The sequence below is a fragment of the Gallinula chloropus genome (assembly GCF_964237585.1).
Source record: "Gallinula chloropus genome assembly, chromosome: 18".
NCBI lineage: Eukaryota > Metazoa > Chordata > Aves > Gruiformes > Rallidae > Gallinula > Gallinula chloropus.
The window spans coordinates 10,183,110-10,199,593 of record NC_140103.1 but is presented as its reverse complement, the minus strand read 5'-3'; the positions used below and the strand labels follow the sequence as shown (position 1 = coordinate 10,199,593).

The following is a 16,484-nucleotide window of genomic DNA, read 5'->3' as shown; positions in this document are numbered from 1 at the left end:
TGTCAGGAGGGGAAAGGCTGGTGGAGAAGGGTTGAGGCAGCGGGGGTTAAGAAGATCTGACGCGCAGGCGTCTTCCCTGCAACGCTGCCATACTGCGTTGGAGCAGCACAGTGCCTCCTGCAAAGGAAGCTTTTCATGACTTGTCCTTGTTCCAAGGATGAGGAAACCTCCAGCTCTTCTGGCATTTTCTCTCTGGCATAAGTCAGAGCTGCTTTCACCTGTAAAGTATGATCAGCACAGACAGGGAGAGGACTGGAATGGAGAGGAGCTCGGAGCTGCATTGCAAGGCTTTTCATGGAGCTCTGGGTGTTAAATGTGGAACTTTTCCCCTCCTCCTCTCCTCATTTTCCTGTGTGCCTGCAAAAATACTCTGGATTTCATTTAAAGGAGAAAACTCTATGTGCTGGGACTAAGCCAACTTGTTTATTCAAGGGAAATACCGTTTCCAACCCTCTCAGAGGAAGGCTTGACGGAGGATGGCAGACTGGGCTGGGTATTATATTTTTAGGTGACATCGAAGCACGGTTGTGATTTGAAGAAGCAAAAAAATGATGGCTGGCATTTTGCATCAAGCTCTGCGAGACCTGTCCTCCCAACCCCCAAAGGGGTTAACTTCACCCTCCAAAGCAGGTGGATTTTGACCTAAATCAAGGAGGGAAAAAGAGGAGGGGGCAGGGGGGGGAAAAGATTCAACCCCCAAAAAACCCCAAAACCACCACCACAAACCCACAGCCTGGAATTTCCCTTCTCCAGAGGGGATTTTTGTGATGAGGGGATGGGGGCCCACGAGAGGTCTGGAGGCAAACGCCGGGCTCCTCTCCTCCTGTCGAAAAATGGCAGGTCAGTGTGTCTGTAAACAATGCGGTTATGAAATGGCAGCGCCGGCCGAGCTGAGCATGCTCGGGAGCTGCCTGCAGGGGGAAGTGAGCCGGGGAAGAGGATCTAAGTCAGTGCAATTCTTGGGATTGAAGGAAAAGACCAGGCTCCACTCTTAATGACGGAGCAGAAACAAAAATAAACACAGGCCCCACGCTGAGGCCGAAGCCTGTAGGCCATGGAGGAGAGGGTGCGAGGACCTCCCGCCTCTGGGACTCCGGGTGCTGGGCAGCGCTGTGTCGCTTTCTCGCCCTCCAGGAGAGTAAAGCCTTGGTGAGGTTTTGCTGTAGTTACTAGAGGGACAGGCCCAAGGGTGCAAGTCTGCTTTTTGGTGGGTTTTTTTTTCTGGTGGTCGTTTGGTTTTGGTGGTTTTGGGGTTTTTTTCCTCCTTCTCACTGTGTGCTTTTCCAGTTCGCAGGCGTCGCTGCCTCGCTGCTGGCTCCTGGGTGGCTGGTGGTGACCCAGGTGGCGGAGGTGTGGGAAGCTGAGCGAGGTCCTCCAGGTCCCCGGGGAGGCCCATGCGGGGCTTTGCCTCCTCTGCTGCCCCAACCAGCCCTTCTGCTGGGTGCCATTGGGATGGGCAGGGGGAGAGGGAGCTGCTCTGCTGGCCGCGGTGGTGTGGGGGTGGGAGGAAGAGGAGCATGGAAGCTGAAGAGGTGCCTGAACCCCATCAATGTGGGCAAGCTGCCTTTCAGCTCCCCTGCTCCAGGGCTGCTGTTACCTCCTCGCTCCAGGGTCTTCTTGGTGCTACAGTTTTATCCTGGCTAAACCTTCCTGGGGACTGAGTGTTTCTGAAATGGCTGGTTTGCTTTTGTTAGAAATAGTGATGAATCTTGGTCTCCATTTGAGAGTTTTCTTCTCCCCCCTGCCCTCCCAGGGCTAGGAGAAGGCTGTACTTGCTAACCTCGGCCTGTGGCAGGAGGAGATGCCTTTGTCTGTTCTGGATTTACACTTGCCTGCACGTACACACTGCACTGGCTGTAACTCTACTAGGACACAGCTAGATGGGTACGATGCTTCCCAGCGTGGAGGTGGCGAGGAAATGCAGCTGCATTCATGCAGGGGCTGTTGGCTGATCAATTGGTCTCCCCTTTCCAGGAGGGGCTCGGGCTCTGCAAACCCCCCTAACCTGAAGCATGCATGCCATCGTGGGCCGCGTTGTCTTAGGAGAAGTCACTTTAAGTCCTGTTGTGTTTCATGCACGTGTCTCCTTGTTCCTGGCCTTTGCGTGCAGGGACTTGTGCCTCCTTTCCACCCTTCCCCCTGCTGTGGGAGTTGATTTGTGCCGCTGGAATAGGAGAGAGGACATGGGGGTAGAGAAGGAAATGTTGCTTTTCTTTTAGGAAGAGTCTGGATGAAAGGAATTCAGGAGACAAAAGAACTGCAAGGAATTTGATTTGGGGACAAACTTCAGGCTGAGGGCTGAGCTTGTTGTGAGCTGCAGATAAAACTGGGTGTTCACATGATTGCACGAGGCTTATAAGGAAGTGGCCTTAACCTGAAAAAAGGAGCTTTGAGACTGGTGACTGCTTTGTAGGCCAGGTACGCTGGTGGCTACATTTCCTTCCTTCTCCAGATCAAATGCTGCTGCTGCTTCTGATGACAGGCCCATGGTCAGTGTCCCCACGAGCAGTGATCCCAGACCTTGCCTGTGCACAGCAGGACCTGGGAAGTGCCGGGGTCTGAACCAAGCAGCAGCCTTCATGTGTCTACGAAAGGAATGCTCATTACTTCCTATGTAATTAGTATGAAATGTCTGTCCTCTCTTTAAGGCAAAGGTTATTATGAGCAAGTTGGTTTGGGTTGCGTTATTTTTATGATGTTTTGAGGAGAAAAAGGGAGGGAAAAAACTGAGTGGGAATCTGCTGGCGCTGGGGTTGCATCATTTATTGAGAGCTTTGCTTCTGCCCTGCTGCAGTGTGTGTTGCAAACTCCTGCCCAACTGAAGGGCTTTGCTGGAGCCCCAGCACCACCTCAGAGCTGGCGTTGGGAGCACGTGCCCCAACCGCTCGTGGGAAGCAGTGCCGGGTGGTGTCACCTCGGAGGGGTTGGTGTCCAGCTCCTGGATGGAGGCTTTGTGGGCCGGGCAGGATCATTCCCATCCATCCCACCAGGTCTACAGGCAGATGTGGTGGTGTAGCTGCCACCTGGAACGGAGCGAGCTGAGTTTTGGAGGAGTCCCCTGGTCCCGGCCCTCATTCAGATCAACCTGCTGTAGCTGCGTGGCTCCGATCAGGAGAGGCTGCTGCAGAGCCTGGGGTTCCTGGACTGTTGATTTCTAAGACAAAAAAAAAAAAAAAAAAAGAAAAAAAGACCAAAAAAAAAAAAAAGACCCCGGTGAAGGTAGACATCTTGGCACATCAACCTCCGCTCCTTCCTGCTCTGCCTGGAGAGAGCTCTGGTTCATGATGTAACTCTGGTCTCTTGGGCTTGGTAAGCTGCAGCATGCTGGAGTTTTGCTGTGCATGTATTGTCTTTGCCTATAAAACCTGCTTGGACTTTTGCGAAGGGCACCCGGATGGCTGATGAAAATGCCAAGGAGGAGGCTGAGAAAGCTCTGCTGTGTTTCCCAGCTTTGCTCTTTTGCTTTTCTTTCTTTTTTTTGGTGGGCTTTTTTTTTCTTATTATTTTCTTTTCTCTCCTTTTTTTTTTTTTTTTTTTTTTATTTTAAAGGCACCACTGTAGTTTCTAGTCATTGTCTGTTTGGAAATGCTGCAGAGCCTTTCCATGGCTGGTCTGACCCATCTTCCATCCCCTCCAAAGACCTCACTGAGGACAGGAAGCCTATTTTCTTGTAAATAGAGGTGGAGAGGAAAAACTAAACCAGCAGTAGCTCCTCTGCTGTGGATCCTCATGGCTTCTGAAGCCATTTCAGAGACCTAAGCAGCCTTTCTTAAGATGCAGTCATTTTTTTCTTCCCCTTGAAACCTAAAAATACCCAAAAAAAAAGGGGGTGGGGGGAATAATGTTTCATTGCTGATGGTGTGTACTCTTTATGGAGGCTCTCCAGCCACCGAAGGTTAATAATCAGTCCTTGGGGTCGGGAGTGGAGGCGGATGGCTGCGGGGAAGGGGGGAAGGAGGGGAAAGAAATATAAATGGAGAGAGACTTTTATTGTGAAGCAGCCTGAGCTTGGCAGTTGGCTTTGTTGGGACTGCTGCAAGAGCAGACATTGCTGCGGGGAGGGTGGGTATAGGGTTTCCTTGCCAGTCCGGAGCGGAGGGCTTGGGGCATGGGGACTCAGAGCAGGAAGGGAAGTTTGCTTTGAAGTAAAGAGGGGGGGGGGGGGGGAACCCCCAAACCCCAAAACACACACACACACAAGTGGAGGTATTCACTTGCGGTGAAGTTGTTGCTAAGTTGGCTGGGTGGAGTTGGGGGCTGGTGGGAATGAATGGGCAGCTCTGCCCAGATAGAGGTGGGTGCCCGGTGGGTGCTGGGTGCAGGCAGCATCGGGGTGGTGATGGAGGAAGGAGGGGAGAGTGCTGGCCTGGGGGGAGGGGAGAGTGCTGGCCTGGGGGGAAGAAGCTTCGAATGCTTCACAGGGGTTTCCTGTAGCTTCCTTTTGATCAGAAGGCTTCAAAATTCACAGTTGGCTTTATTTTATTTTCTACCTTGATGCTGAGTTTGTATTTGTTTCAGAGTGAGGTGTGGAAGCTGTGAAGCTGCTGTCGCTGCTAGCAAGGGATGTGCCTCTGAGATAGGGACCAGCAGAGCCCAGCAAGTGCCACCTCGGTTAGCCAAGCCTTGCCTTGGGCACCCAGCTTTTTGTTACCCTCCCAGGAAAGAAAGCAATGGTTTCTCTTTGGCCTCGCTTGACATTGGAACTTCTGCTTTGAGCACTCCTGCCGCCGGCAGCCCTGAACTCCTGGTAACTGCAGTGAGGAGGGAGGGTGGTCGTTTGCTGCTGAGGGCTGATTGACTCCAGGGTTCCTACAGTGGTGTTTTTTCAGGCGTGGGCCGAGCAGCAGCAACACCTCTGTGCAAGGGAGAGTGTGGATGATTTGTGGGGAGGGTTTGCTGCTTGTAAAATAAAGAAAAACTGAGAATTGAGTGGGTAAAAATGGCCTGCTGGAAATCCTGGGGCTTTCAGTATGAGTCGGTTTAATGGCAGGAATATCAAGACCATTCTTTGTTGCAAGAAAATTTGGGAAAGCAGCTGTGGGTGTCTGTGGCCAGGGCCATGGGGTCCCATGGGGTCCCATGACGGGAGTCCTGGGGCTGCGCTTGAACCCTGGTTCTCCTTGCATTTATCTTGCAGCAGGATAAGTCTGTGAGAAAGTTATCCTGGTTTACAAGAAGCCTGTAGGTAGGGTTTACCAAGAGAGTGTTTGCAGCAAGGATGTATTATTGGCTTAGCAAATAAATGACAGGAAAAAAGGCAAGCTGATTTAAGCACAAGCTGTGGGCTGTGTTTTTACAATGGCTTCTTGAGGGAAGTTGTTGGCCAGTGACTGCTGGAGGTATGTTCTGTTTCAGGCTCTCTGAGCGGTTGGCTGACTGGAGGTTTCAAACGCTTAGAGCTTGCTTTGTTTGTGTGGGTATGTGAAGGTGCTGTGTTCAGAGCTTGGGTTCCCTCTTGCTGAGAGCATCCAGACCTGGCCGTGTTTGGTGTTTGCTTGCGCTCGGGGGCAGGCAACCACCTGTGACCACTTTACTCCTCGCTAGAGCAGAGGTGCCTGAAGGTGGGTCTGGCAGGCAGTGGAGGTTTTCCCCAGCACCCTGTGCCCAGCCTGTGTCCTCTGATTTTCCTCCTTCCCATCAGCTGCTCGATGCTTTGCGGATGGATTAGGGGCAGTTAGGGGCAGGGCAGGGTGGTCCCACAGGTACCGTGATGGACCATGGGCAGGGACCCAGTGCTGGATGAACCCTGCCTACCTGCACAGGTGGAGGGGAAGCTGCTGAAATTGGGGTGAAGGAAGGCTCTGCAAGGCCTGCTGGTGCCTGGCATCGCAGATGAGTGCACGTGTGAAACAAAAAGATCAGGGTGGCTGGTAACAGCAACACCAAAGCTCATCTCCCCTGAAATCCATGTGGGGAAGGGAAAGCTGCCCTAGGAATGGCTGTGGAGCCGATAGGCCAGACTTCCTGTGCGCCTCTTATCTCTCTCGCTGGCTTTATGGGTGATGGGCAGGTTGTTTTTCCTCTTTCTTTATCACTCAGTGCGCTTTAAACCTTGTGATTTGCATGGCTGCAGGCATCGTCTGCTCTGGGGTCTGGCCTTTAACAGTTGGTGTGACCTGGGCTTATTCTCCTGCTGCGACACAGGCAGCAGGCCGGGAGCTCCTCTCCCGCCCCGCACGGCAGCTTTGCCAGGCAGCCGCCATGTTTTCCTTTCAGACCAGCTTGTCTCCTCACACACAGAGCTGTGTCACGGGGCCCCTTCTCTTAGACGTGTGTGTTTGGGGGGGGGGTTAATGCTTTTTCCTTTGGTTTCAGTAGGGGTTTTTTTCTTTTTTTTCATGTCTTGCCACTTCAAAAAAGCAAAAAAGAAAGAGGAAGGTATTAAGGCTGCAAACCTGACCTAGCAATGTGAGTCCAGGCACCTGAAAGGCAGAGGAGATGAGCAGGTGTTCCCTTTTTAAAAGAAAATAAAAAAGAGAGGGGGGGAGAAGATAAGTTACTTTCAGTGGAATTAAAAATAGAGCTCATTAACTTTAATAAACACGGCTGCTGAGAATGACGAGGTAGCTGTAGCTCACTGATGGTTTGTATTTTGTAAGTTGTGTCTGAATGAACTGCAAAAAAAGCAAAACTACCAGAAGCATACTGGGGCTGGAAATGTTGATGAATGGCGTGTAATGAGACCTTTGATAGATCTCCCTCCCCCTACCCTAAACTTGACAAGTTCTGGGCAATAAGGGTCACCTCCGTGAGATACCTTCCTGGCCATTTCAAATGGGCCTGTGCAGACAAACTCAGCTGGATCTCCAAGCACGTTACTCTCTGAAAAATCTGCCTGGCTGCATCTTACCCACAGAGCTGTGAGGTGTCAGCCCGGGGTGCAGCTCAAAGCCCCTCCACTTCTCGGAGGAGAAGGGCTCTGAGCTAGGACAAGACTTGCCCGTTTTATCTTTGACCTGTGCCTGGGTGGCAGTGTTATTTTGCAGAATGAGATTTGCCCGTATTGTAAACAGGATGTGTCCATGATTTTCTCTCATTTTAAATGCAAGGGAGGTATAAACATTGGGCTAAACACTGATAGCTCTTCTTTTTTTTCTTCCTTCCCTGTCTCTTCTCACCCGTCCTGTAGCGAACACTGCTGAGTAAAGGAGAGACAAGGAAAGACGCCTGCATGAAGACTGAGCTGCTGAAAGATATCACCAACAACAAAGAGGAAGGTGAGCACCTGCTTCGGTTGAGTGCCAGACCTTGCTAATGAGGTCAGCACTTGGAAACAAAGCTGGGGGCCTGGAGATGTGCTCTGTACCCTGAGGGTCTCAGGTGTGCTCCCACGAACAGGAGGGGCTCCGTTCTCCTGCATTGGTTCTGAGCAGGGCTCTTAACCAGAAGATGCAAATTTGCTTTTTGGTCCATCCATCCCCACCTACCTAAAAAACTATATCTCATTTTCACTTCAGCTTTGGTGTGACACTGAAGCTTAAAGGAGTTACTTTGAACCTCCTCTCTGTGTGCCTGGTTTTAACTGAACTCTGCTCCACGCCACACGATGACCTAGCCCTTTTCCTGCCTCGATTAAAGTTAACTTGCTGTTTTCCTGTGAGTTTCTCTCTTGCTCCGGAACAGGCACCGCTGACTGCAGGATGGCTGGTGGGGTTAGACTCTCCACACCCCGTGCTGTCGCAGGATGGTTCGTGGCTTCTGCGTTGTTTCTGCTTGTTTTTCCTTTGCAGGATGCAGTGCATGTGTTAATTTGATGAAGTCTTTCCTGCGTGGTTGTCTATGAGTTGAGTGCACACAAATCTGAGGGCTTAATAAATGTGTCAGTGGGATTAGGGAAAAAAACCTAACAGTGCCCTTTATCTTCCCCTCCCCTACTCCTTTCTTTCTACGGCTTTATTATTCCTTGACTAGTTACTACTTATAGCTCTGCAGGGATTTTGTGTATTTTTGTTCTCCTTCCCATAAGAGAGCATTAGAAAAGCACTGAACTGGCCCCATCAAAATACCTAATCTTAGTTAGAAACAACATTTTGGCCTTAATTCAGAAGTGTGTGAGTACAGCATGGCTTTTTCTTTCTCTCCTGTCCAGCATAGTGTTATTGTCAAGCTGCTCTGGTTAGAAAATAGAGCTGAGAGCAGGCAGAACGTTGAATGCTGCGTCAGATGTGGCCATGGTGCTTGCATATTAACCGGGAGCACGTGAGCACTGCTGCTGACGCTGGTGGCATATGAACCTCTGGTCTGGGCAGAGCAGAGATGATGTCTGAGGTTGCGTTGCTCTGGGAGAAGACTCTAATCTTGATCCTTTGCCCCTCTTGGCTCAGTAGTTTGGTTTGTTTAGTTTTGTTTAGCTCTTGGTTGGTCATGAGTTAAGTGTCAAGAGCCTATGGAGGTAAAAATCCAGGAGGGTGGGAAGAGAGATGTTTCTGCACCTGTGTGTCTTGACTGATTTTTGACTTAAAGCAAATGCTGTGAGGAACCTCCTTGTGCAGGTCCAGTCTCAAGACTCCAGCTTCCTAACCACTTCAGCTTATTGTCCAGTTCTGTTCCTGGGGAAAGAAAGGTCCTAAAATCTGAACTGCATAGTCTGTGTCCTTGTGATGATGTGCAGATTGGACTCTTTCTCTTGCCAAGCACACCACGTTGGTAAAAGACGGTGGCTTGCATCGTCATTGTGCTATATGTGGTGTTACCCAGCTGTGGCTGTCATAGGAGTTCAATTAGTTAATGTCCCTAAATGCTGTTAATAACAGTGTTTAGTGTTGGCAGAGAGTTACGTTTTTGAGTGTTGCTTGAACGCGAAATCATTACATCTGCAAGGGGGCATGAAATAGTTTCTTTGAGCCCCGTTCCTGACTCAGGGATGGGCAGCAATGTATGGAGCTGGAAGGTGTGAACTGGAAAAGCACTCTGTCTTGCTTTAAATTTGCTTAAACATTAGTAGGTCTTCAGCAAGAAGGATGGGACTGAGTACTGCTGGATATCTTCATCAATAACATAGACAGTGGGATCGAGTACACCTTGAACAAATTAGCTGGTGACACCGAGCTGAGTTCTGCAGTTGGCATGCCTGAGGGATGAAATGCCATCCAGAGGGACCTCGACAAGCTCTGGAATTGGGCCTTTGTGAACTTCCTGAGGCTTAACAAGGCCCAGTGCAAGCTCCTGTACCTGGGTTGGGAAAACCCCCGGTATTGATACAGGCTGAGAGATGAAGGGATTGAGAGCAGCCCTGAGGAGGAGGACTTGGGGGCGTTCGTGGACAAGAAGCTCATCATGACCCAGCAATGTGCAGCGCAGAAAGCCACCCAGGTACCTGTGCTGCATCCCCAGCAGCGGGACCAGCAGGGCTGGGGATTCTGCCCCTCTGCTCCATTCTGTGGAGACCCAGCTACAGTGCTGCGTCCACCTTGGGGGTCCTCAGGGCAAAAAGGAGACAGAGTTGTTGGAGTGAGTCCAGAGGACACCATGGGCATGATCTGAGGGCTGGAGCCCCTCTGCTCTGGAGCCAGGCTGAGAGTTGGGTTGGTTCAGCCTGGAGAACGCTGCGGGAAGACCATATTGTGGCTCTGCAGTACATAAAGGGGGCTTCTAAACAGACTTTTTATTAAGGCTTCAAACTAGAATAAAGTAGATTTAGATACCTAAAAGGAATAATTTTTGTACAGTATGGATGGTGAAACACTGGCACAGGGTGCCCAGAGAGTTGGCGGATTCAAGGTAAGGCTGGATGGGGCTCTGAGCAACCTAATCTAGGTGAACATGTTGCTGCTCACTGCTGCCCAGCGCTGGGAGCACTGGGAATGGATGGAAAATTCCACAGGCAGCTGTGTGAAATGTGTGTGTATAACTATAAATGGACTCAGAACCTGTGCTGCTGTTTGGGTCTGTGAGGTTCTCCTTTCAGCTCTGTCAGTGCTTAGTGCAGAGCTGGACATTTCTCTTGCTGAGCTAGAGGCCTGTGGCCCAGCTGCAGGCCTGGAGCTGCCCAGCGCTGGGAATAGATGGAAAATCCCACAGGCAGCTTGGTGCCCCTACTGTCTCCTTGCTTAGCCCTAAACTGTACAGAGCTAGTGTCCAAGTTCCAGGACAGATAATGGTGGTTCGGTTCCCGGCCTTGCACTGGGAATGGATGGCAGTGGTGAGAGCTTTGTGTGCGCTCTGAACAGGCGGATGGTCCCACACCAGCATGTTGGAGATCCCTGCAAAGATCTCCTCTTGCAGGGAAGGCTCATACTCTTGGGTGGCGATAGCTGAGCCTCTCCAGTTTATAGTCTGCAGTTTTGGGCAGCACAGCCCCTTTGTTAGTTGTCCTCAGCAGGCTGGCCTGTCGTTTGTGCCAGCACCAATGCTGCTGGCCCAGGGGAGAAAGTTGTTGGTGCTGTTGGACTGGGCAGGGAGCTGGGTGGGCGCTCTGGGGAGCGGCCTTGCTGTGGTGGTCTTAGGGTGGAGGGTCTTGGGGGTTGAGTCCCAGCTGCCTAAGCCTGGTGTAAGTTGCTTACTAGACTCGGTGTCCCCTTGGTGTAAAATTACTCAGTGCATATAGGCAAAAAACTGCGGGTGAGGCTGTCCATGTTGTCCATGGGGAAATGTTCTCGTTCAGTTTCCAAGCGGGTGTGAGTTTAGGATGATCTTTCCCTTTGACAGGGAGGGGAAAGGGGTAGGGAGATGGAATAGATGAGTGGAAAAAAGTTGTGCTCATCTTTTTTTAGGCCATATTGTCTTTAGTCTGACTTGGAGAGAAACTAACTAAAAAGTGGTTACTTTGCAAGAACTGCCAGGAATTTCAGTTCTCTTCCTAATGTCCGTAGCTCCTGACTCAGTGCTGCATCTGGTTTGACCTTTCAAGGCAAATGCTGATTCCCCAGCCCCAGATATGGAAAGTTCCAATAAAACAGCAGCATGAAGGAGCAGGAAGGGGAGTCGGTGACAGACTTCTCCATTAGCCTCAGCGTTTCTGAGACTTCTCCCCAGGCAGCTGTTCTACAAGGGCCATCGTGCTGGAGCGTAGTGCTGGATGAGGTGTGACAGCCACTTCGCTCCCAAATGAACTTAGAAGAAGTCCTTTTAGAGAACATCAGGGTTTAAAATTCCTGGTGGGGTCTTTTTTATCTTATTTTCCTCTTTTTAAGTTTTCCTTTTCCCCCACTTACTGCAGATGGGAGCTGTGTGAGTGAGGAAAGCGCTGCTTACTGCTGAGCAGCAGCAGCCTCTGCATTCCCAGTGCAGAGGTGGCTGCTTTAGGAGAGAAGCAATGATCTCTTTGCCCCTGGTACTCAGCACTGTGGTATCCCAGAGGGTTTCAGCCCCCATCCTGTCAGCATCTTCCTTCTGTCAGCTGGGCTTCTCTTGGCTTCCCAGTATTCTTTTTTTCCTGGGAGGAGGAAGTGGGAGGGAGCTGGCACCACCCAAGGATTATAAGCAGGTGCATTTCTTGCCTTTAGAAGTTTAACCAGCGGGAGAGTTGGGTATTGAACAAGGGGCTGTCGTACCTGTGGTGTTTTAAAAGTGTTCTGCAAAAAAAAAATGGTTGAAATGTGTATGTGTGTAACTACAGATGGTTGCAGCACCTGTGCTGCTGTTCAGATTCGTGAGGTTCTCCTTTCGGCTCTGCCCGTGCTTAGTGCGGAGCTGGATGTTTCCCTTGCCAAGCTGAAGGCCCATGGCCCAGCTGCAAGCCTGGAGCTGCCTGGCACTGGGAATGGCTGGAAAATCCCATAGGCAGCTGGGTGAAATGTGTGTGTATAACTATAAACGGACACAGCACTTGTGCTGCTGTTTGGAGGGGATATGGAGCCCCAGCCAGAGCAGCCCCAGAGAGGCCCAACTGTCCAGTCAGAGGCTGCAGGGAGGACCAGGCCTTGCGCTGGGAATGGGTGGCAGTGGTGAGAGGTTTGTGTGCACTCTAAACAGGTGGATGTGCGCAGCGTGGTGGCAGAGCTGTGAGAGGGATTTGAAAGGTTAAGGAGGATCAAGGAGGCTGAGCAAGGGAGAGTCCGGTGTAGCTAAGCTCTGCCCTCCCCGAAACAGAAACGAGAGCATCCAGCAGGAAGAACCCAGGTTCATGGGGCCCTGTATCTCGCTCCTGGGAGGCAGGAGGCAGAAGCCTAAATGGAAAGAAGGGATGGAGGCAGGTTGAAGGTTGGGGCAGCAGGCAGTTTTCCTCCTTGCCCCTCCAGTCGCCTCTGAAGCACAGTTTGAGGCTCTGGCTAGTGGAGACATGGCTGATGGGCAGAGTATGCCAGAGGGGCCTACCCAGGGGGAAAGGCCTACCAGCTGCACCACTGCCACCTCCTCAGAGGAAGAAAGACGGATTATTGTTGTAGGCAGCTGTGTCCCAAGGGGAACAGAGTCTCCAATATGCTGAGTAGACCCTCCTGGAGCCCAGGTTAAGGAGTTCACTGGGAAACTTCCCGGCTTGGCAAGGCTCACAGACTGCTACTGCCGGTGAGGAAGCCGCAGCTTGCAGCCTGCGAGCATCAAGGGAGGCTGTCGGGCTTTGAGGCAGTTAGTGAGACACTTGGACGCAGGTGGCTTTTTCTTCCAGCTGCAAGCAGTGACATTGGAAGGAATAGGAGGATACAGTCTATAAACACATGGTTATGTGGCTGGTGTCACCACCACAGTTTTGGGGTTTTTGGATAATGGGATGAGCTACATGGCAGCAGGTATGCTGGCATCCGACGGGAGACGCCTTTCTCCAAGGCTGTATCTTTCTACCTTTATTTTTTTTTTCAGTAAAGAATGGTTGTAGGTTAAGGAACAATGAGGGACTTGAAGGGTAAAGTGAATGTGGAAGAGGCATAATTTTGCTCTATTTGGAAGGAATGAATAGTGCCAAGTTTTAGAGATATACCAACTTCAGATTTTTATTCCCTTGCATTCGCAGTGCAGAAGAGCAGAGAACCTGTTGAACTGCGTTTTCAAGAAGAAAAGTCGTTGCCATGAGATGTATTTGAAATCAAGATTTTAGCAGGTTTGCAGTGAAACTTTTTTTTTTTAAATAATGGAAAAGGGGAGATGAAAAGGTCTTGTCAGGGACAAGGATTGCTCGAGCCGTCCGGTGCTGTGGAAGAGCACAGCAGGCTGTTCTATTCAGTATTTCTCTGCTGTGAGGTTCCTGCTGTCTCTAGTTTATGTTCCTATAGGCTGTATTTCAGAAAAAGTGTGAATTTATACTGAACTGTGTCTATTCAGCAATGCTGGTAAACATGCAGAGCTAAGTGTGTGCCTAAGCCTTGCCGAAGGTGGTTGGACTTACAGATGCTGTGGGACATTGTGGCCAGCGGAGCGGTAGCCCAGCCTGGGACAGCAACTCCTGTTTTCCTGTTACCAGAACAGGTATTTTGGGTTGTGAAAACCAGGCTGGCTTACTTGAGTTGCCTCATCTTTTTAAGCTGTGCAGCTCCTGATGTGAACTAGTTCTTCATGGGGATGTCTTTTATTCGATGTTCTCGCAGGAGCCCTGTGCTGTACAGAGTCAGTTTAGAGAAAACAAGGCCATGCCAAAGTATGTATGAATTTGTTTTAGTGTTGCCAGAAAAAGGAGAAGGAGGGTGGAGATGATCTTTCCCCAAAGCAGCCCTTCCCAGCAGCGCCGGACAGCCTTGCCCATGATGTCTCAGGCCTGTTGTGGGGTCTCTCCCTGTTTGATGAAGCCTGTGCTGGGAGCCCCAGGACTTGTTTTGACCTGCAACATGTGCAGACATGTACAGCAGGGCAGGGGGGGTGCAGAGTCCTGTTAGATTAAACCCACAGCCCTGATGGCTGCTGTCAGGTTCTCTGGTTTTGGGCAACTTTGGGGACTATGAAGTTTCATCTCTTTGTTCTGTCAAATTTCCAGTCGTACAGATTTGGAAGTCTGGTGTCTGTTTATAGGGGATTGATGGTGCTTTCACAGTCAGTCACATTACATTTTGCACACTTAATAAGAGTGTGTGCATGGGGGAAAATATGTGGGATTTTAATTTTAGCCTCATGGATTTTTCATGAAGTCCATGACACTTTCTGGAGCAATGCAGTTACTGTTTCCCCAGGGGCAGTGCTCTAATTTACCTTGGTTTGGTTGCCTCTGTGGCAGGTAGAGCAATTCTTGCCTTCTGCTTATTGAGTTTATCTAATAGTCAGCCACTGAAGTTATTTGACTGCTCTGGTGGGACTGTGCAGGATTTAAATCAAAGGATATTGAAGGCTTCGTTCGGCCAGGTGCCTCTTGCTGAGCACTAGAAACTGCTGTCTGTGGTTAGGGATCTTGGGATTTTGTTTTCTTCTGGCACTGACTTGGCTGGAATAATTGTTAAGTGGCCACAGCATGAACTTTTAAAGACACTGAATGCAGAAAGAGAAACAAGGATTAAAAGAATACGGACATCGCTGTTGGCTCCCTCTGCCCAAGGCTTTTCAAGTACTGAAATAACAGTGAAAACAGTAGCACTTTTATCTCCTCCAAAAACAAACCCTTGTGCTCTTATCAGAGCCCTCAGTACACAGAAGGTGGTCTGGGTGGTGTGAGAGGGCAGCAGATGGAGGTCATGGCTTTGAGTTGTCCTTGAAGAACCATTCACTGTCCCCTGGAGGCGGGATTTTTGCCTCTGCCTCCCTCCATGGGCTTCAGTGAACACTTTGGAGCTCATTTGTGAGGCTTTGGAGCTCTTTCTGGAAGCTCTGAGCCAGCAGAGTCCACATGCAAGACAATCACAGGCTGAGCTGCCCTGGGCTTGGGGAGAATGGACTGCTTAGTGCAGATGTCTTGTCACAGAAAATGTCCAGAGTTGAACCCCAGGGAAGAGTTACTGCTCCTCATCAGGGTTTGAAGACACTTTGCACTAAGATGTTTAGTGCCCAACATCTGTGGCTTTTGGTTGTAAACAAGGAGCAGGACTAGGACTGTCCCCCTTGTTCTGAGGCTGACTTTCAGTGCAATGCTGGAAATACTGTTTTCAAATCTCAGATGGGCACCAAAACCCAGGAAGTTTGGGGAAACCTAGTTGTTTCCAAGTGCTGTCTATGTAGAAATTTGTATTTAAATCATTTAGATGAAACCAGTGGTGAGGAGATGGACGGAATGGATACGTTAACAAGCAGTAGAAAGAAGAGGGTGGGCAGGCCCTCAAATAGTTGTGGAGGGATTTGCTTCCCAGGGAAACAAAGGGAATTTGGCACTTTTTGGGAAGAGCTGTTCTGGTCATCTGTCCAGTGCTGCTGCTCCTCCCTGGTGAAGCTTGCCCTGAGCTGTGAGCGCTCAGGGACACGCAGCAAATCCCTGCAGAGCTCAGCCTTGAACATCAGCCCGGGTATGTTGGACTTGGCACCCTGGGATCCAGGACCTTGGTGGTTCTTCATGCTTTAGCCTTGCATCAGATTTTTGCCAGATCAGCAGAGACATTCAGCATATTGTGTTCCTTGAGTGCTTGGGCTTCAAGAGCAGCATGAAATGAGATGCTGATACCCAGCGTGCTGGACTGGCTTGCACAGTTGTCCTTCGGTTTGACTCTGGGCCCTTCTGAATACTGTAGGTGAAAATTGCTTTGATTCGAGCTGGTTGTAAATCAGTCCTACCAGCTCTGACAGCCCACTTGGACAGAGCTTTTGCTGGTACTTCTCATGATGCTTTTCATAACTGTCTGGCCTCTGGAAAGAAAACAATCCGAGGGATCCCTAACAGCAGGTTGATTTAATCGTTTGACTGAACGTGCCGGTGAATTGTTATTCCTCCTGGTTGCCTGGGGAGCTGCTAGTTTGTCACGTCAGAAACCTTTCTGCAAGTACATGGCCTGCACACTGAGTATGTTTCAGCTCAGGTCTGAAATCTCTGGTGGGATGAATTCATTGATGGGGAGAATGGAAATGTTAGGGAGGGAGGGAAAAAGACTTCTTAGGTGCACGCTACTGTTTGATCTGTGCGTGAGCTTTCAGTCAGTCTGCAAAAATCTCACTGCATTGGAATTGGTTTTATCTAAAATTGCATTTAACGTGCTTCACCCCTGTGTTTACTTTGGCTGTTGCCTCTGAAGTGACGCCATGAATCCTCCTCCTGTGCTGCTCCATCCCGGCAAAAGTGCCACTCTCCACTGGACACCATTTCCAGGGGAGTTGTGATGGCCAGGGAGTTACTCCTTGTGACACTTCACTCAGCAGCAGAGCCCTGATGTAGCTGCTGAGCTGTGTCTGTGCCAAAAAAGCCTTACCTGTACAGCCCTACCAGCAAGCCTTCCCTGTGTCAGTCTGGCCCTGTGAAGGGCTTTGCCCGAGATCCGAGTGCATGATTGGGCAGTGCTTTGTTTGACATGCGAGGTGTTGACATATGGTCCAATAAATGTAGTTATTGGAAAAGCTAAAGATAATATTTACCTTGAAAAATCCATAGTTGGGAATAAATGGCCACATCTGCAGCTGAGGCAAGTGAGAATGAGTGCTCTGCTCTTAACTGAGCCACCCCAATTTTCACCATCTGAGGATCCAGCCAAGCCGGTCAGGTAGGTGAG

General features: G+C 50.2%; 1 protein-coding gene across 1 annotated transcript in view; it reads left to right on the top strand.

The window, feature by feature from the left end:
• The first annotated feature begins 7,155 nt into the window (after positions 1–7,155).
• The window catches only part of EHMT1 (euchromatic histone lysine methyltransferase 1), a 60,537-nt gene continuing 51,208 nt past the window's right edge, over positions 7,156–16,484 (top strand). Inside the window, exon 1 of the mRNA XM_084272368.1 lies at positions 7,156–7,217. Coding sequence (XP_084128494.1) covers positions 7,172–7,217 — 46 coding nt within the window. The 5' untranslated portion in view covers positions 7,156–7,171. The remainder of the gene's footprint in view (positions 7,218–16,484) is intronic.